The sequence below is a fragment of the Lepisma saccharinum genome, chromosome 3 (genome assembly GCF_977018435.1).
Source record: "Lepisma saccharinum chromosome 3, izLepSacc3.1, whole genome shotgun sequence".
NCBI lineage: Eukaryota > Metazoa > Arthropoda > Insecta > Zygentoma > Lepismatidae > Lepisma > Lepisma saccharinum.
Genome location: NC_139231.1, coordinates 129831517 through 129859174, shown reverse-complemented (window position 1 = coordinate 129859174; position 27658 = coordinate 129831517). Strand labels below are relative to the sequence as shown.

The following is a 27658-nucleotide window of genomic DNA, read 5'->3' as shown; positions in this document are numbered from 1 at the left end:
CACCCCATATAATACCTCTTACAAGAGAATTATGGGAAATATTGATATTTTCGGCTGGGAATTTGATTCAATCAAGTTTTTGAATGGGCTAGAGCAAACACACAGCTTTTGAAGTGACCTGTTTCCTCATATGTGCGAATACACTTCTCAATTCTCTCGTCGATTTTAATGTCACGCTTCTTCCTTTTCTGACCTTCCAGATTAAGTTCCATCCACATGTACTTGATGTTGGTGTCTTCTGCTTGGCTCTTGGGGCAGGTCAGAACGTCATGAATATTTGGATGCGGTCTTCCAAGCCACCAATTTATTTTGTTGTCCCAACCTTCTACAGCATTATTAGTTCTGTGGCGCCTTTTGTTAGGTTAGGTGCTGATTTTTGGCAATTGTCCTACCATTAATTTGTAAAATGACCTTCACCTTCAAAATCATAGCAATTATCCGTGATTTTGGCTTCAACGCAATTGTCCTAGATTCGAAATTCTCAGGTTCGAGTCCCGACCTGAACATGCATGTTTTTTGTGAGGGTTCCTTCGTCAATTTCATCTGATCATTACTCATTCTTGTCGCCGTGAAAAAAGACAAAAAAAAAAAAAAGCGACGCTATATAACAGAAATTGAATACATAAAAGCCAGAAGGTAAGCTAAATTTTAATCTAAATTTCTACAACTACGGAAGTTTTGGCATTTTACACACACATAACATTTCTTAGATTTCATAGGTTAATATCAAAGGTTCATCCAGAAATGTAGTGCCGGATAAGTAAGTATGCACTAAAAATTAGGAAAATGAAACTTCCATTGTAAACCAACAGAACTCAAAGAATACAACAAAAATTGTAGTTCGTTTCCTTGTGTTACTTTCACTACTTTTCATTTTATTTCCGTTACTTGGCGTCAGTTGTTTACCTGTAGGGTTAGTCGCGGCAACGAGGATGAATGATGGGCATCAAGTCATTATTTGTATTAATATTGTTCTAAATGAAATGTTGTATGGCTTAATTGTAACCCGATTGAGATAATAAATAATAATAATAATAACTGATGAAATGCATAATGGAACAAAGCATGTTACAGCCATTCCGTAACGAGGGTTAGACCTGAAGCCTCTGGTTAAGTAGAGCGTTACGACGATCACTCTACCACGAAGGCGTTTGTTTCTATTGTCAGTGTTGCCTGTACACAATCCAGATTTTTCTTCTGAAAGATTATGCCCCCCCCCTAAATATTTTATTGTACTCTAAAATAATCCGTTTTCAGAGCATTGGTCTCCACGGTTTGAGTTTCAAATTTTGCATGAGTGTAAATTTCGGCGTTATTCTGAGAAAAAGGAAAAATTTAAGTTATTCGGCGCTTCGAGAACACCTGATATCTCGTCTCTTTAACCTTTCCAAACATATCTACACCTTAGGAGCATAGCCAGTGCTTTTTGGAGAAAAAATATATTTACGGGAAACGCCAACCTTCGATAAAAAAAAGTGTTCGAAAATTGTTAAGGGAAAAAATAGTACTCAAAGAAAAGGCGGAAGACCTTAGGTGTTTAGTTCAACCAGCAATTTTTGACCAAACAAGTTTTTGCATCACATTGAAAAATCTGCAATGGGATCGAAAAATCAATGTTGGTTGCTCGCAAACTGAAATTTCAGCCCAAATAAACAAGCACCAGTTTCAAGACCAGCACAAAGTATTTTGCAAATATCTTCAATGCAAGGAACAATATTTATAGATAATTTGCTTACATTTCGTGAGGGGACTAGGAACGTGGTGGGTGACCTCATGTGTTGCTAGGCAATGTCACACATTTATCTTGCTTTCCACATTTTTTTGGTACGTGTACATCAAAAAGTTCATGTCTCTACTTATAGGTATTACCGTAAGGGGAAATGTCACGTGGCTTATCTAAATAGCTTATTGAAGCATTTTCTACGTTGTCAGCTTTGGAAATATTACCGAACCTCCAGAATTTTTTAAATAAATATCTCTCTCGTGCCCCAAACCTTCACGCCTATTTCTTTTCATTAGATATTAAAGTGATACAACTGTTTGTGATGTTCACCGGGCACCTAGTTTAATCTTTATTTTTAGAGTTGGCAAAGTGAGACAGTACGTCAAATAACGGAATTATCTGAAAATAGCAGATATCTTGCATCGTACTGATAGTCTCAAGTCCAGTTGTTGACCCCTTTCCTGCGTCTCTGTTAACGTGCTTTACAGGTGATTAAAATGGAAGAACGTTTTCTTCTGCAATTTGGTTTCTTGCCAATTGCCATGCATACTATTCATTTCGTTGACTTCTACTAAATAGGGTATTAATTCCCAAAATATGTTGTCTGATAAGAAAAAAAATACATGTACTAAATATCCAGTGATGACTATGTTAAAAGATTGTTTACGTGGCAGATGGCATTTTCGGTTCGGCATTAGTTCCGGATATGAAAGTTGTGCACTCCCTAGATCATTCACGTTGATTTCGATCTGGCTACCGAAGTTCCTATGTTCAAATACCGGCGTGGCCATGGGTGTTCTTTTCCGAGTGTCCCTTCATCATATCATATACGACCATAACCCATCCCCATCGTCACGATTAGTCAAAAGTGGCAGAAAACCGACGCTAAGCAACAAAAATACCGATGGTTTAAATGCATGCCTGTGTGTGTGTACCTGAAAGTGGGGCAGTCTTTTTGATGGAAACCCTTTTCAACATCTCCACGTTTTCATTTCCGTAACAATGAAAATGTTGCACAACCTTCTGTTCACTGTGCTGAAAGACTGACAAAACGCACACCTGCCTGCAGTAGGTGTTTGATCAGTATTCTGATGCCACCTGCAGATCATAAATGTCAAGCCAAGCACATTCTCTGTCACGTGTGCATTCAGCAGTGCCTTCCTAGTGTTTCTAATGCAAGTATGAACTAACCACATTGTCAGGGAGTTACTGTGGAACATGTTTTGCTACTAGAATTCATACGATTATTCTCAACTAGGGCACGGAAGTTGACCGTAAAATTATTTCAAATATGACTTGTAAAATTTACGTACACAACTCGAAATGGATCAAAGGTTGATGCATTTTTGATGCAACAACCGACACAGTTGAACTCGCCGATCTCTGTGGCTGAGTGGTTAGCTAAGCGCGCTACGAAGCCAGGGGTCCCAGGTTCTAACCCCGGCCTGGGCATGGGTGTTCTTTGTGAGCCTTTCTTCATCAATTTCATCATATTACCACTCATTCTCATCGCTATTACCCAAAAGTAGCAGAAAAAGCGAAGCAAAATAAACCAAATCGACGCAGTTGAACGTGTAATTTTGGTTTATTTGAAGTGATCGTGTCGATGATGCATTTTTAGTACATCGTACGCAACGAGATCTGATAAAAGTACTCCTTGATGCATTTCTCTATGTATTTTGGTGCATCAAAAGTACAGCGTTAGGAGTTTTTACACCTTAATGTGTTACTGGAGTAAAAAAAAATCTCCCGAGTGACGCGAGTTCCGAACTGTCAGTGCCGACTTCTGTGTCTGAGTGTTTAGTTAACACAGCTGTCCGGGTTCGAATCCCAGTCTGGATGTTCTTTGTGAGTGCCCCCTTCATTTCATCTATCACTCGCATCGTCGCGTTTAGTCAAAAGCGATATCAAAGCGACGTAAAATAACAAATTCAATCAATAAATAAGACCGAACTGTCGGAGAAAGTTTGTCGTATGTACTTTTGTTCCTATTTTCAATTGCTTGCAGTGTTAAATCTTTGATTCCTTCGTATCTATATCTGCACAAAGACGACTGCTCTCTTCTCTCTAGTTGCACTAATAACAAAAGGTAAAGGTAAAGTGTTCCCCTGTGCATAGCACCACGCCATGAAGGCGTATAAATACTAAAACATTATTTCCCATAGTAGGATTTTTGGGTGAAGCAAACACGATAGAAATACACGTGATAATGGCGACTGCGAAGAAGCAAAATCAAGACAATTATAAAATGCAATAAATAACTTACAAAACATTGAATACATAACTGAAAATGACCAATAACCTAAACACGTATAAAAATGCAAAATAAACAATTTATGATTCTAACTAAATGGCGACTGACGTCTTCAAGGTCCCGAAAAAGGATAACTTTTCATCAACTTCTGATCTCTGCTCATAAATAATAAGAATGTGCCTAACCCTAGATAACTGTAATGAGATTGTTGCTTAATGTACGAAGATCGACAATACAAATTGCGTAATATCACAACATTCATGTAATATTGATATGTGATCTGAGGTCTAGATCTCTGAATACTTGGCATGTGCCCAACAGATAAGGTTTCAAAACATTGTTCTGGTTCGCATGGAATAAATATTAAGCATGGCAGTATTTGCGGTGGCTGAATTTTTGCATGCCAGTAACGTGGTCGAAAATCCACAGAGCTACGAATCCCATCTAAGCTATGGTAATATTTTCTATTTTCTTGTCCGTTGGAAAAGAGAACCGGGAATGATGTTGCTGAGAAGAGTTTTAAAGGCTTGTAGAAAAAAAAAAAAACCGTAAGCTACAAGAGGAATAATATCTTGCTTGTGGCAGAAATACGAAGCATCATAATAATTAGGGGTGGGTAAGGGTGTCTTAATGATCGGGCGCCCGCGGTAGCACCCTTGAGTAGCACCAAAACATTATTTCTGATTACATAACCGTGGCCTTTTGTTATTAAAGGAGTTGGATTTGTGTTAGTTGAAGTTATTGCTGCATAATATATGACACTGCAAAATCATGTCGCAATTTAAGGTAATGATGTAATTATGTAGGTATTAAATGAGCACATGCCTTTTTTATTGTAGGAAAGGGGAAAGTAGGCGGGGGCGCTCAAAATCCACCTCGCCGGGTGAAATTTCATCTTGGAGCCACCCCTAAGGATGGGCTGAACCTAATTTTCGAGGGATTTAGGATTCGAAATGTCCACCCTTACCAAAAACGTTGTGGAGGGTGTAAATGACCGTAGGTGCTGAATCCAGGATTGTTAATGGTCCAGGAATCCATACATTGTAATGGGTTCTATTGGGTTCCGCTGGAGGACCGGAACGTTTTCTCTCGCCCAAGTTTCATTGAAAAAAGGTTCCTGGACCGTATTTAAATTCATCCGGGAAAAAGGTTCTTGGTTCGTATTTAAATTGATCCGGAAAAATGGTTCCTGGACCGAATTGAAAAAAACTTTACAGATAAAAAGTTTCTTTACGGTCCAGAACCCATTTACGCTTGCTGATTTTCTCTCCTGGACCGAAATTGAATTTATTTAAAATTCCTGGACCTTGAACAACCCTGACTGAAACACCCACCCTAATTTTTAACAAACTAACAAAACCAGAAACGTTATTTCCTACTATATAATGTGCCCAGTTCTATGCTATGGGATATTTTCGAGCTTGGTGTTTTGGTATGCAAGCCGACGTTTAAAGCGTCCATGGCATGCCACGAATTGAAATTGCAGCTCGCGGGCTCAAGTTTTGGGAGTCGAGAAGGTTTTTCTTTAGAGAGAAAAAAAAAAACACACGCAAGGGAGCAACAGCACATTGGGAATCTGATTGATGGACATCGACCTCGGCTGCCATTTTTTGAATTCTTGTCAATAATTATGGCGTGTCGCACGAGACTTCATCAATCCTTTGGCTTCTCTTTCGCATGTTATTTGGCTCCGCTGGAGGAGTGGCGGCCTGGAACTGCTGTTATCAAGAAAATAATATGGTGAACGTTAAGTGGTTCCTTGATTGCACTTTTCTATTGACACATACGTGGATCACACCAAGGTCAACCATTCAAGTCACGCTTTGGGTGGACGATGCAGTGGCTGTAGGGTAATGGTAGGAATCTTTCTCTGCTAGTCCAGCTACTGACTATAGTCCATGTGCTCCCTGGCAGGAATGCTTTCTGTAGTATGTAACGACCCTGCCTGGTCGCCATTTAATTATTATTAGACCTTGCGTGGTCACTATATTCTTTTTAATCTGATGAAAGAGTTAAGCGGAATGTCCCTGCGAGGCGTACGCTTTTAGTTTAAATGTGTTAACGGATCCACCTCTACGATAATTAGTTTCGCTTATTATTTGACCCTGCGTGGTCGCTGTATTCTGTAAACGCTAACGGATCCACCTCTATGTTTATTAGTTTCGCTTATTATTAGACCCTGCGTGGTTGCTGTATTCAGTAAATGTTATTAATTATTGTCATTTACACTGTTCAACTCGTTGTTTAGAATTGCAGAGTCCTGCGAGGCTCATTATTAATTGTATTGTCTGAATGCACACAGTTTTACTTTATATTAACGCGTGCATCTAGTGATTTTCCCACTAGTGTTTTCTTGATGTCACTTCTTGGGTGTTTCTCAGTACGAAGGTTGCTATATGTAAAAAAATGAGTTAGCAACGCGTACTTGTAGTTAAAATTTTCACCACCCATGCGCCATCGCGAGTATAAAACCCAGCGCAGCGAGACCGGAGCTCAGTTGGCTCCCTGATGTCAACAGGCAAACATCCAGGGTTAACTGGCCTCCCAGCCTGAGAACTAGAAGCCATCCCAGAAGGAAGGACGGAGAAAGAAGAAAGAAGAAGAAGAGCCTAGCAGCAACCTACCTACCTGGTCCGCTCGCTTAGGCTGATAGGTGCCCAGGTTCTACCTGCCCGGCTTGTCTGGGAGCACCCGGACCTTCCTTTTCTAACCTGCCGTCCCTTCATAGGAGACACCGGTTGGCTTGCCAACTCCCAGCTAACGCCGGGGTGTCGCGGCATCCTTTAATCCTTTACCCTGCGCCCGTTATTCGGGAGTACAGATTGGTTTCGGCCAATTCCCGGCTGTGGTTGGGGTACTACGCACAACCTACTCTCTTTTACAGGGGAACCCGTGACGTCAGCGGCGACCAAGGCCCTAAATAAAATTAGGTCCCCATACTCCCGCTGGCGCCTCACAGCGAGGAATAAATTGGATGTTCCCTGCCCCCTTTATCTCTTCGAGACCAAAGGTGGTACATGTAAAAGAACGTGCGTGGTACAGGTAAAAGCACGTGTGTGGTACAAGTAAATGCACGCGCGTGGTAAGGGTTTCAGGTAAAGACACGTGTGTAAGTGTGCAAACGGACACCCTTGTGTTGAGACTATAATAAACATATATATTAAGCTGGTATAGTCTTTCCTTACACCCAGCAAGCCCTGAGATATTTCTGAGTCCATGTTCTACGGCTGACAAAAAGTTAGCGCATATGGGTAGACTTTTGCCGTCCTCCTAAGTGAAGTGTTTAGAGTGTGGTAATTGTCGTAGGTGGGACGTTGCATAAAGTTTTTGGCGCCATAACGTGGGGCCTCGACAGAACTGTGCAATTAAGTGAAGCCAACCGAACTGTGCATTAAAAGGACTGTCCAGTGAAAGTGAAAGTGTGGACTGTATTAAACATGGATCAAGAATTTACTGGTATGAACCTGAGAAGTAGAGGGAGGAAGACCATGGATTCACAGTCTGGATTTGGTTGCTGTGAAGAACTGGGAGAAGAGGCAGCACATTTCCAGTGTTGCCAGTGCCAGCGCCAAATTCACTGGAGCTGTGATGGAAAGGATGTGGCTACCTTCCCTGCTGTAGGAGTTAAATGCCAGACGTGTGAATCTGCTCCGCTGACCCAGGTAGCGGTGACCGCAATACAAGAACCAAGTCCGCTGACCAATCCTCCATCAGACCATGGGTTATTGGAATGGTTGATGAAAGATAGGGAAGATAGAAAGAAAGAGAAGCTTGAAGATGAAGAGCGCAGGAAGAAAGAGAAACAGGAAGAAGAGAAAGTGCGCAAAAGAGAGGCAGTTCAGGCTGAAAAGCTGAGAAAAAAGGAACTGATGGAACTTAGATCCCTAATAGAGTTTCATGAAGAGAAAAGGGAGCTAGAGAAACAAGAGATTGAAGAGAAAAGGAAAAAGGACTTTGAAACTCTCCGAGCTTTAATTGAGAGCCTAGAGGAAATAAGAAAAAGAAAAAGAGGAAGAAGAAGAGAAGCGTAGGAATGAACTGCAAGCCCTCTTTGCCCAGCAGAGGACTGACATAGAAGGTCTTAAGGCCGGAGTAGAAAGTATCCAACTTACTTCTCAGCAAGAGATAGCAAAGGTTGAGGAGAGAGTAAAAGAGGTACTTCAGGAAAGACTGGAACCATTATCTCAGTGGCGCGGACAAGTAGAGATTACAGTAGAGTCCATTGAGAAAGCTGTCCAAAACTTGGGTGACAAGACCGAATCCATTGAGAAAGTCGTGCAGGAACAGAAGGAAGTGATGGAGTCAATGACCTCAACTCTGCGGAAGGACGTAGAGCAGGCAGCTGAAGAGAAGGTGAATTCTCTTAGGGTAGAGACAAGGAAGCTCGAAGTATCTCTGCGAAGAGAAATGCAAGATCAGACAGGAACATTTGTCCAGAGGGTAAGTGAACTTCAGATTCAGTTCCAAAGATTGAATGTTCAGCCAGAACCCACTCCAGATGTTCATTCCAGCCCTCTTACTCCGGATAGAGATTTGAATCCGGATGCTACTCCTTATGAGCCGCCCAGGTTAGCTGAGGAACCTCTATTCGCTGCCAACAGAATGAAGGCTGACGGAAGAAAGAGGCCTCGATACGATGATACTTCAGATGGATCGCCACCTAGAAGAAGGCCAGATTTTAAGATGCCTAGAATGGCGGATATCGCCCACATTCCTAAATTTAAAGGCGACATTGAGGCTCAGTCAGCTGAAAAATATCTTCGGGAGCTCAACGTCAGCTTTGAACTTATGCAGGTACCCGAACATTATAGGCTAGAGTTGCTTCCTAGAGTCTTCACTGATAAAGCTGAACACTGGCTTGCAGGAAATATTGATAGTTTCGTGAATTATGCTGACTTTTGCGCCAGGTTCAAAGAAGAATTCGCTTCTGAGAAGGCTAGACAACGGCAGCTAACAGCTGTGAGAAACAGGAGATATTCCAGACTTGTCCACGAAAGTATGGAGAGCTTTGCCTGGAGCGTTTATGCGGCCTATAGAAACCTGAGTGATAACTTTAATGAGGGAGAAGTACTTAATTTGATCATCGGACAACTTCCTTATAGAATGCGAAACCTTTGTTTAGCACATGCGCCCAGAACGGTAGATGACCTAACCCATTTCCTGAAGGATTTTGAAATCTATGATGAGCCAGATGCATGGAGGAACAAAGATGAACCGAAGGGAAAAGAACAGAATCCCTCAAGGAACTATAAAGTCCGGAACATAGAAACGAGGTCAGAAGGTAATTACCAGCGCCCTCAACGTTTCACTAATGAAAGAGGAGGCAGGCGTGAATTTAGAAGAAACTCTTTCCGACCTTACCAAAACCAAAGACGTAGATCTCCTGGCCCAAGAAGGATCCGTGAGGGTAGAAGTAGCCCTAGTCCTCCGAGACGACGATTTACGGGTGAGCAGAATGAGATTCGCGGACCTCCATCTCCTAGACAAAACATTACATCGGAGCAGGAGGAGGCCGTAGAAACAGCGCGGGAGTTTCATCAAAATCAAAGGTCCCAGTCTAGCCAGACAAACTAGGACCTTGTCTAAATGCTTCGTTCCTGTTTAGGCAAGGGACTTCGATGGAGCGGCCCAAATTAATAGATAAAGATGTCCAAGAGTTACTAGTAAATTTCCAGCTAACAGAAACTATTTTACAAAAGGAATTGAAGTCTGCAAGGGAATCCAAAATTAGATACAGATCTCCGGTAGTGCAAGCTAAATTAATGGACTTTACAGTGACCTGTGTGATTGATACTGGAAGTGAATGCTCGATCCTTAATTATTCAATCTGGACTAAGTTAGTAGATAAGATACCTGGCATACAGATCCAGAAAGTTCCAGAGGTGCGATTGGTAGATTTCTCTGGAAGTCATAAGAAGCGTGTATGTGGAAGCAGGCGTGTAGAGTTAGAAATTGGTGGTTTAAATTTCAGTACTGAGGTTTTCATCTTAAAAGGATTTGGAACTGATCTTCTGTTAGGAATGCCTTTCTTGAAACAGCACGAGGCTGAAATCAACTTCAGGAAAAATATTGTAACGTTGTCGTTCGGAAAAACTTCTGAGCAGAGCGAGGGGAATCCATTAAATATTGATATAGTGCGGTATATCCAAAGAATCCAAGATGAAGAAGTGGATTGGATGTATAAACCCACTGACCTCAGAGAGAAGGTCGATACGATAAATATTTTGCTCGATTCCCAGAAACAGGAGTTATTCAGTGTGCTGCTGCAGTATCTAGAGGTATTCTCAGAGAAACCAGGAACCATGGAAAGTGCTGAATGCGAGATCGTACTGAAAAGTTCTGAACCAGTTTACCGCCACCCATACCCAGTACCGCTTTCCAAAAGAAAAGCTTTGGAAAAGGAATTAGATCTCTGGAAAGCATGGAATATCATCCAACCATCTGTGTCTCCGTATCTGAACCCATTATTAGTGGTCGACAAGCCTGACGGAAGTGTACGGCCTTGTCTGGATTTTCGTCAACTCAATGCAATCATGGTGGTCCCTAAGAGCTCCGTCCCACCAATTGACGAATCTTTACAACGATTCCGAGGATCACGATACTTCACTAGTTTGATCTGGCCTCAGGTTACTTGCAGATTCCCCTAAGAGCAGAGTGTAGAAAATATACAGCCTTTTCCTACAAAGGTCGTCAATATGAATTCCTAAAAATGCCCTATGGCTTATCGAATGCAGTTTCTACTTTTGTATCTGTTATGCACCGTGTGTTTGGACCTGAGACTGAAAGTTATTTAACGGTGTATATTGATGATCTCCTTATTTTTGATTCGGATTTTCCAACTCATTTAACACACATAGAAGAAGTTCTTCGCAGACTGGAAGAAGTCGGTCTCAAGGTGAAATTAAGAAAATGTAATTTTGTGAAAGGAGAACTAGTGTATCTCGGACATTTAATCTCTGGTGATCAGATCAAGGTAGATCCAAAGAAGAATGAAGCCATTCTAAGGTTCCCTCGCCCTAATAGTAAAAAGGACGTTAGAAAATTTTTAGGACTAGCAAACTGGAGAAGAAAATTCATAAATAACTTCTCTGTGAAGACAGAACCTCTGGTGCAGCTGCTTTCCAAAGCTACCAAATGGAATTGGAGTCCAGCTCAAGAAGAAGCTTTTTCTCAGTTAAAAGAAGAATTAGTAAGTACTCCAGCGTTAGTGCAGCCGGATCTAGATAAAGAGTTCTGCATTCAGAGCGATGCCTCAACTAAAGGTTTAGGGTGCATCCTATTTCAAGAGCAAGGAGAAGATAAAGCTGTTGTTCAGTATGCTAGTAGAAAATTAAAGAACAATGAAAGGCATTATTCAATTCATGAGCTTGAATGTTTGGCCATCTTATTTGGAGTGAATAAGTTTGAAATTTATTTGAAGGGTAGACATTTCAAGATTTATACTGACCACCGTGGATTAGTATGGCTACAAAACTCTAAGAACTGGAATTGCCGTCTTACTAGATGGTCCCTCAGATTGCAGTCCTACTCTTTCGAGATTATTTACATCCAAGGAAAAGAAAACTTAGTACCTGACGTGCTTAGCAGATATCCGGCGGAAGATGAAGACGTGGAACCAGAAACCAGAAATTTCCATGTAAACTACATCTGGCAGGAGCGAGATGAAATAGAGGAGGTGGAAAGTTGGATAGAAGCTCAAGAAGCTGATGACTTTTGCCGGCCTATCATCAAAATCCTAGAACAAAAGGAAGAGCAAGATGCGCCTGCAGAAACAAAAGTTAAGAAGTTGTACCAAAGGTATGGTAATCTTTTGTTCAGGAAGAGTTCTGGAGATGAAGTAACGTGGAAATTGTGTGTTCCAGAAAAGTTCAAGGAGAAAGTTAGGAAAGAAAATCACGACGAGCAGGGACATTTCGGCCTAGCCAAAACCTTAAGCCGAATTAAGGCCCGTTATTTTTGGCCAAAATTGAAGGCAGATGTAGTTAAACACGTCAGAGATTGCCTCACGTGTGCTAAGACTAAGATGGATAAACTAGGAATTCTTAAGAACAAGCTCCACATAAATCAGAAGGATCCTCACCAGCTGCTGTCCATAGATTTAATTGGAAAGCTACCTTTATCTCAGGGATACCAATATATATTGTCTTTGGTAGACGTTGGTACAAAGTTTGTCTCAGTTTATCCCTTACGGCGAGGGACTGCAAGAGAGATAATAAATATAATGGAGAGAGGATACTTTTCTCACTTTCCTAAAGTTAAGGCCATCTTGTCAGACAGGGGTACTCAGTTTACTTCAGGACTATGGAAAGACTACCTTGACCAGAAAGGCATTAGATATTTGTTCACGACCGCCTACCACCCAAGCAGTAATACAATCGAAAGGATGAATCAAGAAATTGTAAGGTTACTCAGATTGTTCTGCCATCGTGAACATCAAAGTTGGTCTAAATTTTTAACTGAAATCTGTTGGCTACTCAATAATTCGGTATCTGAAGCCACCGGCTATGCTCCTTCAGAATTATTCTTCAACAGACCCGTTCCTAACGAAGTCCTTGATCATTTCAACTGGCCTATCAACGAAGTAGACCCGCAAATCTCCAACTGGAATCAAAAGCTGTTTCTAGCCAAGTCCAAAGAGCGCTCTAGAAATATCAAACGAAAATTTAAGACTAAAGGCCATGCGCTCGAGCTGCACGAAGACGACTTGGTTCTTGTTCGAAATCATAAGCTTAGTTCGAGGAAGAATAAAACAATAGCTAAGCTCTTCGAAGTGTATATTGGACCTTATTTAGCCACTGATCTTCGGAACAACACAGCAATGTTAGTTCACCCCAGGACCAGGCAACCCGTCGACCGAGTCAACTTCGACAACCTTCGCCTCTACAGGTGTTCATCGGAGCGAAGAAGAGAAGTGGTAGGGGAAGAAGATGACTTAGTGACTAATATGTAGGAGAAACAGACTCTTATTACTGTCATTTTTCTATTGAATTTGAAATCAATGTTTCATGAAAATTTTTCATAAATTGTAAGATTTAAATCTCTTCAAAATTTTCGCCCGAGGAAGGGGCATATGTAACGACCCTGCCTGGTCGCCATTTAATTATTATTAGACCTTGCGTGGTCACTATATTCTTTTTAATCTGATGAAAGAGTTAAGCGGAATGTCCCTGCGAGGCGTACGCTTTTAGTTTAAATGTGTTAACGGATCCACCTCTACGATAATTAGTTTCGCTTATTATTTGACCCTGCGTGGTCGCTGTATTCTGTAAACGCTAACGGATCCACCTCTATGTTTATTAGTTTCGCTTATTATTAGACCCTGCGTGGTTGCTGTATTCAGTAAATGTTATTAATTATTGTCATTTACACTGTTCAACTCGTTGTTTAGAATTGCAGAGTCCTGCGAGGCTCATTATTAATTGTATTGTCTGAATGCACACAGTTTTACTTTATATTAACGCGTGCATCTAGTGATTTTCCCACTAGTGTTTTCTTGATGTCACTTCTTGGGTGTTTCTCAGTACGAAGGTTGCTATATGTAAAAAAATGAGTTAGCAACGCGTACTTGTAGTTAAAATTTTCACCACCCATGCGCCATCGCGAGTATAAAACCAGCGCAGCGAGACCGGAGCTCAGTTGGCTCCCTGATGTCAACAGGCAAACATCCAGGGTTAACTGGCCTCCCAGCCTGAGAACTAGAAGCCATCCCAGAAGGAAGGACGGAGAAAGAAGAAAGAAGAAGAAGAGCCTAGCAGCAACCTACCTACCTGGTCCGCTCGCTTAGGCTGATAGGTGCCCAGGTTCTACCTACCCGGCTTGTCTGGGAGCACCCGGACCTTCCTTTTCTAACCTGCCGTCCCTTCATAGGAGACACCGGTTGGCTTGCCAACTCCCAGCTAACGCCGGGGTGTCGCGGCATCCTTTAATCCTTTACCCTGCGCCCGTTATTCGGGAGTACAGATTGGTTTCGGCCAATTCCCGGCTGTGGTTGGGGTACTACGCACAACCTACTCTCTTTTACAGGGGAACCCGTGACGTCAGCGGCGACCAAGGCCCTAAATAAAATTAGGTCCCCATACTCCCGCTGGCGCCTCACAGCGAGGAATAAATTGGATGTTCCCTGCCCCCTTTATCTCTTCGAGACCAAAGGTGGTACATGTAAAAGAACGTGCGTGGTACAGGTAAAAGCACGTGTGTGGTACAAGTAAATGCACGCGCGTGGTAAGGGTTTCAGGTAAAGACACGTGTGTAAGTGTGCAAACGGACACCCTTGTGTTGAGACTATAATAAACATATATATTAAGCTGGTATAGTCTTTCCTTACACCCAGCAAGCCCTGAGATATTTCTGAGTCCATGTTCTACGGCTGACAAAAAGTTAGCGCATATGGGTAGACTTTTGCCGTCCTCCTAAGTGAAGTGTTTAGAGTGTGGTAATTGTCGTAGGTGGGACGTTGCAAGTACCGGTATATCCTTTTAGACGGAAGTATTTTCCTATTCTTAACATCTATGCTATGCTCGAAATTATTGATCGATTTAGTTTGTTTTGCTTCGCTTTTCTGTCACTTTTGGCTAATCGCGAATATGAAGAGTGACGATATGATGAAATTGATCATGAGAGACTCGCAAGGAACATCCATATCCAGGCAGTATTTTTGTAATGGTTTCATAGAAATAATTGTTATTTATGCGCCTCGTCTCCAACTGATCAACCTCAGGTCCCATTCCTGTAGTGTCTGGACTGTAAGCCACAATAACCCTATGTGGGTATTATGTTGTCGTGTTTGTGACTGTCCCTTCATCCATTTCACCTTATCACATTAATCCCCATCGTCACTAGTAGCCAAAAGTGACAAGAATACAACGTTAAACAAACCAAATCGACCAATCGAATGATGCACCTTCATGGCGGGACGAATAAGAACACTATACACGACTAAATGCCTTATTATGGGTGTGGTGTGGGAATCAAGTAGATTAAAATTTGAGTTTTTAAAACTTTTTTGTGTGCTAGCTAGAAAATTGTTTAGTTTCGTCAATTAGTTTAGATTGTGGTTTGTATAAATTTCATTGATAATATTGTGTAAATCATCTAATGTTGAAAAAAAAATGAGTGGAAATTGTGCAGCATTGTGATTTAACGATAACCACACTGCGTAGTATCTGAATCGAACACCTAATCGAGATCAACATCAAAGCTTAAACGTAGATAACGAAAGTAAATAATCCGTGTTTTGATTCTATACGTTCAGTTCTTGCAATACCATTCGTTAATCTTTATAAGGGCAAGCTTATCATTCAAAATGTCCATTGCATTAGTTTTTATCCCGTTCTTTCTTCTGTAGACTTCTTGTTAAGTTTTTGACTTATGTGCAGGCATCTTATGTGTTATAGGTTGTCAGTTTAAAGTCTCACAGTTAGCATAATCTTTATCACTTTTGCGAAATGGATCTGAGGGGTTTGGCTATCTAAATGTTAACACTGATAAGGCCTGTGTACACACAAAAATGTTGTTACCATTACAGGTTATAAAGGTATTCAAGGTACTTAGAAATACCGGAATATCCGTTTGAGATGTCAGAAAAGTAAACCGTTGTGTACAAGAGGTTAATGTACGTATCTCTGAGCAGTTTGTTGTAATATATGCAGAAAGGATGTAAGTTTTGAGTGAGTGCAGGTTTACAGACTTCAGCCATGTGGCTGTACTAGTGTGCATATAAACACTCGAAAATTTCACATCCCATACGATACACTGTGCGCTGTTGTGGCGTGACCACTAACTTTACCATGAAATTTGTGAAATTTTCGAGTGTTATATGCACACTACTAGTACAGCCACATACATGGCTGAAGTCTGTAAACCTGCACTCACTCAAAACTTACATCATTTATGCATATATTACAACAAACTGCTCAGAGATACGTACATCAACCTATTGTGCACAACTGTTTACTTTTCTGGCATCTCAAACGGATCATCCGGTATTATTTTAGGTCGGGTGAAAAGAAAATAATGTTACTTTTAGGGTCAGCTGCCTAGCATGATGGGAAAAAGTTTTAATTTCACGATCAGTGTTTTGAAGCTCCAAGCTGTAGCTGCCTTCGTGGCGGAGTGGTTAGCGTAACAGGCTAAGGAAGTCCCTAGATTTGAACCCTGGGTAAGGCATGGGTGTATGGAGACTAATTGTAACGATGAACACTCTGAAGGAATGCTAAGATCTTGACTCGAACCCGGAACGTTCGGTAGTGAGTTCGTTAGTTGTCCATTCAGCATATTCGACCACAGAGGTGGCTATGGTTTTATGATTGTCGTGTAGAAATATTGTCAGTATACATGATTTTAAAATTGTGGATGGAGTTTATATGTACGATGAGCTGTGATGATCGAGCTACAAATCGGAAACACTTTTTCTTTATTTTTAACTCAGACAGACCCCCGTGTCTGTCTAAAGATATGTATAAATGTATCCACGTTGATTGTTGAGGTAGTAGGAGTGACCCTTCCCGAAGACATCCAAATGTCAACCTTCCTTGCACGTAGTACACCCTGGATTAGATTTTGTAGACTAGCGAGTCTCTGGCGTCTGGGTTCATAGCCAATATAATCCTCTTGTGTTCTGTCGTCCCTATATGTTTGTGATTGCCCCTTCGTTCATTTCATCTGATCACCATTCATCCTCATCTTCGCGAAATTAAATCAATCATAAAAACCAAAGTACCACGATTACTTTTCTGAACTGTTGTAGATGTTTACAGCTATGTATTGAACAGAGGAATAACATATTACTAACTTTGATTTCATGGTTGTGTGAAGTTAACAACAACGCGGAATAAGGAAGCCTTTTGTTTTGTTTCCACAATGGATAAGTAGCTGGGTCATATCAGGCATTGCCGTGACTGTCTTGGTTATCAATTACCTACCGGGAAATATGCTCACTGCGGCACACCTGCCACTATTTCCCCTACGTTACATTGCTGTTACTAACGTGGAGAATTAGTAGTCTCGGTGAACGAAAGAAAAACAGCGGCTGGGCGCGAAGTTGTACCTACACCACTATTCTAGCGATAGAAAACATTAGAATTTGAAATCATAAAGTTGCCTAACAGTTCCCTCCAATGCAGAGTGAACGTTTTGAGATGCAGAAGGTCGTAGTCCTTTGGAAGTGGCTTCGTGCGGCTGCTAGTAGGGTGCATTCTTTACCCATGTATTTGGGCGAATCTATCAGTCACGATTGTTGTGAGGTGAAAATAGCCCGTAGAAATTCTCTTACTATTCGCTTTCTATTTATTTACATTCATCATATTTATATCTATTTATTTACATTCTATTTGGAAAGAACATTAAGAGTATTGTTTACATCATTTCACTACCATTTTGTAGAAATGCGCACAGTCATTTTTAGGATAACTTTTGCTAGCAACACTTGGTCTCTTCGTGCAGGTCTTGAGTAATATGAAATCCAAAGTTAATGGAAGCATTGCCTGTACTTAACGTTTCATGAATTAGCGTATATTCTACCCTGTGAAAGTTTTGGAACTACAGCACTGCATGTAACTAAACGAAGACTGGTAAACAGAGGTTCTGCAATGAGGTGTATTAAAACCAGTGGCATTTCTGGCAGAGTTTGAGTAAGTTTGAACTTGGAACTTTTTGACACCTTAGCAAAGAAATTCAACTGTGTTACGGAGAAATGTCTTGTTGCGGACAGCTGTGGGTCCATTTTTGGCAAGTCATGCATGCCACAGGTCAAAATTCGCCGAAATGGAACAGCGACACATCTGTTTTGTTTGCGACCCCAACTTTTTACTGATTTCCTGTAATAAACCGTTGCTCGAGATGATACAGGCATCGTCTTTGTGTCCAAGCTGCGGGAACCTTTCATTTTCACTTCTTCAAGACCCCTCTCTCTTTGCAAAGGTATCAAAGTTTCAAGTCCAGGTAGAAAAAGTTTTGTAAAATGACTGAAAAGGATTTAATCCTTCTTGTGAAATTGATTTGACAAGGTCCTACTTAGTAGTTTGGATTACAATGTTTGTGTGTTGCATATAATGTGATAAATTGTTTTTGTTACTTACCAAGTTTACCTTCTTTTCCAGAGTCAAATTTGGTGTTCCTTTAGATGAGGTTTGCAAGAATGACATCCCAGGCCCACTCTTAGTGAGTACCGAACCTTTTTATGTTAATTAAATTTAGCCGTTGTGCATATTACGTGCAATATTTAATAATTTTTAAAAACTCAAGATTATTAGGAAGAAATGTGATTTAAGAGGTAATATGCCCTACACATTGCATCGTTCCGTGAATGTGGAAGTAGGCTATGCTTCCCTGATCTCGAGCATAGTGGAAGTATATGAGGCGATAGTCAAAAATAGCCTATGTGCTCATAAAATTACAATCACAACAGTTCCAATATGTCAGATTGATTGTCGCTATCAAGCTCTGTCGGCTTTGGCATATTTCATTCTGGGGTGCTCACACTCCGGAAATACGCCACTGGTCGATGAATATTGTAGGAAGTTTGTTTGAATCGAAATAGGGGAATGCGGGTGATGATTTCCCCCAGCTGGGATAATTGACCCAAGCATCATCTCAGCTCAAATGTTCCTAGTTTGAATCAGACACAAATTACGGCTTGAAGCTGATTTTTTAATAAATCGCATACAGTTATTATTCGCAGTTATTTCTTCTCTTGTCACGTGCTGCGTCGTTGCCTTGTAATCAAGGGATCCCGGGTTCTATACACGATAGAGGCACATGGTGATTCGGATTCAACTTTAAACTGTAGGTCCAGTCCTGATTAGCCCTTCTGTGCATAAAGTGGACTTAAAACAACAAATCAATCAAATCTTGGCCCGTTTGTGTGTGTTGAAGGAGGGCAGGATTTTTTTTTTTTTAGAGGATCCTCTTGTATTGTTTGCTTGAGACTTCGGCGCAAGGGCAAGTGTGCGTGACAAAATTATACCCCTACCCCCTTTTCCCAGTCTCAAGATAAGTTATCATTTCGGGCCTGCTTTGAGAGGAACTTTGTTGGATTGTACAGTCACCGGAATAAAAATGGGACACTCGCATCTTGAAATACTCGCTTCCCTGCAATGCATTGTCTGTTACGTAACTATATGGCGATAAGTGTATTTAAATAGCAAATTTTCAATGGCTACTTCTGCAACCGCTGCAGAGTTAGGCAACACACAATGCATTGCAGGGAAGCGCGTATTTCGGGATCTAGATCTCATTTTTATTGCCGGTGACTGTACAGTAGGAGTATATTTCCGAAATTCCTACAACTTAACCCTTTCCTGAAGAACAATTTGCATCTTGTATTGTCTTTGAATTTACCATTATTTGGCTTCTATACTAAAGGCAGGGTTGTTGTAGATCCAGGAACAGGATCACATCAACAGGACCGAAACCTTTTTCTCGCACGTTTTAAATTCGGTCCAAGTTGCGTATTGTTTCATTTCAATGCTGAACTTCGATTTTATTTAAACTGATCTTGGGTAAAAAGGTTCCTGGACCGTATTTAAATTGATCCGGAAAAAAGGTTCCTGGGTCGTATTTAAATTGATTCGGAAAAATATCTTTACGTTCCAGAACTCCTGTACGCTTGCGGATTTTCTCTCCTGGACCGGAATTGAATTTATTTAAAATTCCTGGACCTTTAACAGCCCTGACCAAAAAGGAATTCAAATTACAGATATTTTAGGTTGTGTTTTAGATTCAATTACAGCGGCACTTTTCTTCCGGCTAGACTGTACAACAGTTCCGTTAATGTGAAACTAACATTACTCTATTCGTTAATTTACATATGAAAACGTTTTTTTCGCCGAGCACACAATGTGACGTCACACTGCTCGTGACGCCAGATGTGACCTAATTCACAAGGTCGTGTGGTATTGGAGTGCTGAAAGGATTTGCCTTGGCGACGTCACAGGGGATCGGCGTTTGTCGATTGAGTAAGCAGTCCCTGCGGTGAAAGGCAAGCGGGGGAAGAATATATTTAGCTCAATGTAGCCGGAAGTAGTTTGGGTCGCTGTTCCTACGTTCCGATCGATAAGCCATTCATTTGGAATGAGAAGAGGGCCCTTTTCAATGACGTAATTGATCTTCCCAGTTGGCCTTTGTTTTACCGCACTGAAAGGACGTCAGTGACCAGGTTTGCTTAAATGTGGTCGGTAAATTGCACCCTGGCGCTGTGCCCTGTGTTTGTGGTCTGGTGGTACGACCTTGAAAACTCCCCGAACCTCTTCCGCTTACAGAATCAATTGTTATCCAGAATAACACAATACAGTAAAACCTAGTTGATCCGCTCTCACGGACGGACGAGGTATGGGAGGGGGGGGGATAGGTACGAGAATTCGGATTATACGGCACAGTTTCCCGCCACCAACTGCTAGGTCACGTGGGCGGAGTTCGCGTCGTCTGCTTGAAGCGAAAGCTGTGGTTCACCAGCAGGGGGAAAAGGAGCATATCATGCAGAGGTCATTGACACCCGTGATAGGGTACAGCAGCTTTGGTATCGGTAGTGGTAGTCAGTGGAGGGTCCAGGATTTACGTATACTTTTTTAGTAGTCGGCCCTCATTTTTGTGCCTTCCAATATTTTTTTAAGGAATGTGTAGGGGGGGGGGGCTGCTATTAGCTTTGTGATTCGGTGGGAGGCGGATGTGTGTTGGTCATACAGGAGGAGGAATTTTAGTGTTGTGTTTTTGTTTCAATAATACCTGCGAAGGACCTATTTATGACAAATAGGAGCAAGATTTAATTTTACTTTGGGATGATACCGGATTCCATCCGGTACATTCATTCAGTAAGGATGGCCAAAATCGACTCGAATGGGTCAATACAGAGAATGTCAGGGGGTTATGATTTCTCCCCCCACCCCCTGAGCACGCCATTGGCGGCAGTGATAGGTTCGCCGACGTGGTTTATTTCCGCTCAGTCCACTTTAGGCACAAAATAGATAATTGTGATTTGATCTACAGTTTAAACTGAGATCCGAATCACTATGTGCATCCACTGGGTATTGAATCCCATACTGTCATCTGTTGTTTTTGCTGAAGGCAAGGCAATGTAGTTATGCCTCTTTCCCTGTAGCCGAAAATCAGAGTAACATTTTAAAATCGTACACACAGTGCTCCAAGTGAGGGGAACGCCCCTCCCCCCACCTATCCCTAAATCCACCAAAATATACCTTCACCTACCTAGCAATTTCCACTTCGAGGGCTGGTACATCCAACGGCAAAAGAAATAGTAGGCGAATTGGTCCATCACCATTTTCAATCTGTTTTCCACAATGTGATCATGAAATAAAAGCACCAACAAGTAAAGAACATCTGCTTCAACAGAATCTCATTCCTTAAAAACAACTCAAGGTGTAGAATAAAAATAATGAAAAATAGTGATAGATATAAATTGCCTACTGGAATATTTGCTATTGGTTGTACAGTGGGATCCATGAGTATTACCATGCAAATTGTACATCACCATGTTCATGCACTTTATTTGACCCAATAAGAGCTTCAAGAATTAAAAGAAAACACAAAACAAGCTGTTAACAACTTTTACACCAGCATACATAAAATCTATTGCGTAAAAACATAGGACGCAAGAGAAAAATTAATGAAAATAGTCATGGACAATTTGCCGAGCAATACTAGTCGATCCCACTGTACGTACAATGTAATGTGTATATTAACCCATCCCCCTACAATATCGGACATAAATTCAATTTCTTACTCAAACTACGCTCTTCTCGACAACAACCAATAGGTGACAGCTGGCAATGCCAATTCCTTTCCCAATTAACTCCGCTATCAGTCCATCTACAATATGATACAAAGGAGAACACTCCCTCAAAATTTACACAAGATTTCCCACCTATAAACAGAGAGGAATTTAAAAAAATCTTATAACTGTGAAAACCACAGCACCAGGTCTAGATGGTATTCCATACTAGGCCATACAATTTACTGGATACTGGATAAGATATTCTTGTCTCACACTAAAACAATATATATTGAACCTGTATAGTTCAATTAGTGAAAAAGCTTGTAGTCCTTTCCATTTTAAAACTGAATAAATCTCCACGACATGCACCTTCATACAGACCTATAGTCATTATTTCAGGATTAGAAGATAAAATTGAGCGTCCGTTGAATTATAGACTTTCATGGTTATTAGAACGTCGTAAATTTTTTCATCCCACACAATTTGGTTTTCGAATGAAACATAGCAGTCAAGATGCAATAGATATTCTTATTGCAGCAATTCAAAATAGCAAAATTACTCTTTCCTACTGTTTCAGCCTGTTTATAGGTGTTGAGAAAGCCTACGATTCTATAAATTTCCAAAATCTCTGTCAAAAACTAGAGAATCTTCATATATACCCAAAACTTTCGACAATTTTTGAACCTATATTCCAACAGAATGATATTTGGTTGTTTCTCCGATAAATTGAGTGATCTCTGTTCCACTTCATTAGGTATCCCTCAAGGTTCATCATTGAGTCCTCTATTATTTAATATTTATACGAATGAGGTACATAAATTACCTATTCAATTCATCCTTTCCAAACCCTTCAGTATGCAGATAATTTTTATATTTTTTATATAGTATAACAGATAATGCCACTCAAGGTATAATAGTAATGCATAATTTAATCTCCACCATAAGAGCGTGGTTTTACAATGAAGGATTATCAATCAGCAAAACAAAATCCAAAATTATCTGTTTTAATAATAAGCAATTTGGCACACATCCCAATAATATATTTCAAATTTCCAACATCCCAGTAACAGAAACACAAATATTTAGGCATAAATTTTGACAGGTGCCTCACATGGAATACACATGTTATGCATTTAATCAATAAAGGCTGCAAAATAATATATTCTGTAGTATGACAACTAAATGGGGTGGACATCCCAAAATTTTACTACTATTTTACAGGAATTTTTTTCGATCAAATTTTGATTATGCTGCTTTTAGTTATGGGGGTGCAAATACCAATCTTCTGGACAAAATACATACTGCAGAGAAAGGCTTTGAGGACCTGTCTAGGTCTGATGCAGTCCCACCCTAATGTCAGTGTATATATGGAAAGCAAATAAACTAGTTTGACACACAGATAGATCCAATTAACAATAAAATTTCTGCTTAAAACTTGGGAAATCATATTCATACTTTCAATAAATTGTTCGCAATACAAAATATTTTGTATATTGCCATTATATAGACCTGGAAACTCGTACAAAGTCTTTCCCCTTCCAACATCCTTTAATTTACCAATTACACATACCCTTACACATACTCAGTGTAACATCCATTTCAGGGATCTTGGACGACATGCCATGTATAGAGATATGGCCAACACACCTAATCATATATACAGATGGATCAAAAGAACTCAGAGGTGTAGGTTGTGCATACTTCATTCCAGAACAGAACACAAACAATTCCGATTACCACCTGATACTTCTATTTTCACTGCAGTAAGTTATGCAATATATAGAGCTCTCAAATACGCTATCTATAATAATTTCACAAAAATTCTTATTATATATTACAGATGCTTTAAGTGTATTAATGGTGCTGAGTTCTTCATATCCTCAGATTTGTAAACATCCATTATTTATCATTCTAATAATCCCAACAAATTCAGCATGCTTATGGATGAAATACCAACGTTCACTTCAGTTACGTAAAGGCTTGCCATGTAAATACGGGAAATGAACGTGTGTACATACATGCCAAAACTGCCCGATCATCGGAATCTATCTCGCTTGCAAGGCTTCCTTATATGGACCTTCTCCCAAGAGTTAAAAATAAACTTCAAAATAAATGGAGACAGTGGTGTATGGTACAATTTCAATCTACGGGTAATATATGTAAATGGCTTGCAGAACATTCACAAATTAAACCTTGGTTTTATTCATATAATTTACCAAGATCATTTATAATCTTTATTATACATCTTTGTATGGGCAATGTTCGCTCTAATGATCACCTATCATGTTTAGGCATAACATCAAAACAAGCCTGCACATGTGGGGAAATTAATCAAGATGCTACACATCTCTTTCTACAATGTCCAGAATTTGATAGAGAACAAGACAAACTATATAATGGTTTGCGCAGTCATGGTGTTCCATTCCTTGCATCCATAATTACCTTCCTCACGGATCCCAATCCTTCCATTATATGGATCCCTTACGGATATGCCAGAAGATGTAACTTAACGATGTAGTGAGCAGTATTTCTTTTGTCTCCCCTTTCTTTTCTTCCTGTGGATAACAAGTGTATAGTGAACATACACTTCAGATAAGATGACCAAAATCATCTCATAGGGTCAGTAATAATAATAATAATAAGAAAATATTTAAAATGTGACTGTGTAGAATAGCCCATTTGTTTATCCGATCCAAACCATAAACACATTCGAGAGAGATTGGGTTCTCTCTCCGGCCTCTCCTAACCGGCAGAGGCATATTGCATAGTGGTTCGAATCCACTTTAAATGTAGTGGGTTCAAGTTCAAAACTTGAACAGTGCTAAATCGAAACTGCACCTATAAAATCTTAGATTTCTTGCAAGAGTTGTAAATATTGAATAAACATAGTAAATTATTTAGTGTATTTGAGATCTTAGTAGATATTATATCTTTTTGTATTTCAAAGTAAACATTTTTGTATTTTGCTCATGTTATTTCAGGTTTTAATATTGAAATTAAATAAAGAAGCACCATTTAAAAAGGACGTATTCAGGGCACCAGGACATCAGGGTAATATGAAAAAATTGATACATTTCCTCCAGAATGGCCGCTTAGTTAATATAGACAATTTCTCAGTTTACACCATTGCATCAGTTTTGAAGAAATTTTTAAGAAAATTACCTGGGGGCATCTTTGGTCGTGAAGGGGAGCAGCAGCTGTTTGATATTATTGATCTGGAAAGCATGGAGGAACAAAGGGACCAGATTCATAGGTAAGCATAAATTCTATTGGTAGGAAGCAGCCTGGATGTTTATTTAATTGCATATTTTATTCGGCATACTTAGTAGCATATAAATGTAAAGGGTGAACTAATATGACCCTTCTTTATTTATTTATATTTGCTTATTTCAATGAATTATACGTGTATGAAGTAATCACATCAGAACAGCCCTACAAATTAGTGTACCAACCATTAAGAACACACACATTTGTGTAATTTTCAGTCTAGTTTATAAACTGTTAATAATGCTTTATACATTCCAAATACAACTAGCTATTTTATAAAGTAAAAAATTGAATCTTAATTGTTGAGGTGTAACAAAATTCAAACCTTTTTTTTGCCATTTTGTTTTTACACAAAATTGTCAAAATGAACTGTGATGCAGTGTATGCCATAAATAATTTTCTTACAGAGTAGCTATCTTGAACTGCTTAAATAGGTCAAATATTGGGTAGATTACTTTGATTGATTTAATGAGGTTATTTAGCTTCGCTTTCCTGCCACTTTTGGCTAATTGCAATGATGAGAATGAGTGATATGATGAAATTGATGAAGGTACACTTGCAAAGAACACCCATGCCTAGGTGTTCTTTGTGAATGGGTAGGTATTTTAAACTTGAATATAAAGTCCTGCAATTGATGATTAAGAAATTATGTATCAACCATTTTTCCAGAAGAGGTTTTCATTTTAATATAAAATTAAATTTTGTTTGATACATATAAATGTTGTATTGTTGTTTTGAAAAAGAAAACTGATTTTGACACATCTGAAGGAACCCAAACTTTAATTACTTGTCATTATTAGTCATTAAATTTATACCATAGCACAATTCCACCAACTGAAAGAGTGTGTGGCTTGTAATTTTACTTGCACATGTTGTGAATATTATTATTTGATTTTGAGAAACAGGAGTCTACTACAATCATACGTTCTAATAAAACTAAGGGTGTTGAATATATAATTCCTTGTTTGTTCCTTAAGCAAATAAAATTAATTAAAATTTTTAACAATAGGAGCTTTTCTCTCCTTTATATGTGATTGTAAGAGCATAAAAATCCATTTTTTTTACTAATTTCCAAAGTAGCAAAGTAACTTTTGTATTTGTTATGCATGTTTGTAACGAGAGTTTGGAAAGAGAGCCGTTTGAAAGGTAGAAAACTATTGCTTTCACATGAGAAGTTGTGCTTTTTGTTGCTGAAAATCTGGTCACCCTAGCTCAGCTCTACTTACAGGTAATTAATGCTAGATTGAAATTAAAATTAGCTTCAAATGATGGAGCGCTATACGAATAATGTTTGTTTGTAGCCTGTAAGCCAATATCTTTCTATCTGTAATAGTCTGTAAATCTCATCTCTTCTGCACAGCATATGAAGTCAGTATGCACTTGTATAATCCCTTTCATTTCTGGGTTGGTGTGCTTATTAAAGATTCTTTTAATGGCACTTTCATTGCATCATTTATCCAGATGGAATAATCGAACAATTAAAACTAGTGCTGAACCTGATACTAGTTTGAACTGATACTAGCACAGATTTCCAGAGATGCAGATACTTAAAAACTGAAATAATGGAAAGATGTTCAAAATATTGGGTGTGTATTATTAAATTACATATTATATTATTACAAAAAACAGGGTTTTTTTTACACAAAACTGGTGCAAAATAAAAATAAACTTCGAATTTTGTCTAATTTCCAGGATAATTACTCCATGAAAGTGTTGCATGACATTTTTGCAGAGTCCATGAAAGACCAATAAAGTACATTTGATAATATTGGTATTGTCCAACCAATACTTTCCAGTACTGATACATCGGTACCGGCTCAGCCCTAATTAAAACACATTTGTTAATTTATCTGGTCTCGTCAGAAGACTCATTGTACTTTGTATTCTTTTTGTAGATTAATCACCTCTCTGCCAGTTTACACACAGCGTTTGCTTGTGCTCCTTTTTGGAACATTCCGTGTTATAGCAACCAATGCTGAGCGGGCACAGACTGGAATGACATCCGAAGCCTTAGGAGTGTCGGTAGCTCCTTCTTTTTTCCAAAGTTGTGTGAGTGATGGAAAGCAAGCTAAAATGGAAGATGTTATGAGGTTCAAGGTAATTTATTTCCACTTCTAATTTAATATTGGTGTGTGTATATATGTAGATAATGTGTTGAACTCTCACAGTTGCATGCTATTAATGGAGCATTTATATCACATGGGAGGAATTGTGTTGCTAACACTGGCATCCTTAACTTTTTAGTGATGCAGATTATTTCTGACACTTGTAAGAGTAAGCAAAATACTTTAAAAACTTGCCTTTTTTATGAACATAAGCATGCAAGCATGTGTATTCATTTAATATACCATTGGATAAAATGGATGGTCAAATGTGTAATTTTCTCCTGTGTATTTACAAAGACTAGAAAGATGATGAAGATATAATAACTGGGCAACATTCAGCCACTTAACTTTAAGTTTGAAGTTGCTTCATAAGATATTTTTGTAATGGCACTATTTCTCTGAAGGAAACGCTTGCACATTGAAACTGTGGTCATTTACTGCACAGTTCGTAGTGGCTAGTAATGTAGTCCATGCTTTGGAGATTGCTGTCAAACATGATAAGCTATATTTGTCTCAGTGGTTCTTTATTATCACCATGACACCTTAATTGGACATTATCCATGATTAAAAAAAGATGGACTCAA

At 39.5% G+C, this 27658-nt stretch overlaps 1 protein-coding gene across 10 annotated transcripts in view; it reads left to right on the top strand.

Annotated features, from left to right (window-relative positions):
• The window catches only part of RhoGAP71E (Rho GTPase activating protein at 71E), a 188275-nt gene that overhangs the window by 99781 nt on the left and 60836 nt on the right, over positions 1 to 27658 (top strand). For all 10 annotated transcript variants that reach the window (XM_083119385.1, XM_083119388.1, XM_083119382.1 and 7 more), the window contains 3 exons: positions 18074 to 18134; positions 24684 to 24955; positions 26865 to 27066. In XM_083119385.1, the coding sequence (XP_082975511.1) occupies positions 18074 to 18134; positions 24684 to 24955; positions 26865 to 27066 (535 nt within the window). The remainder of the gene's footprint in view (positions 1 to 18073; positions 18135 to 24683; positions 24956 to 26864; positions 27067 to 27658) is intronic.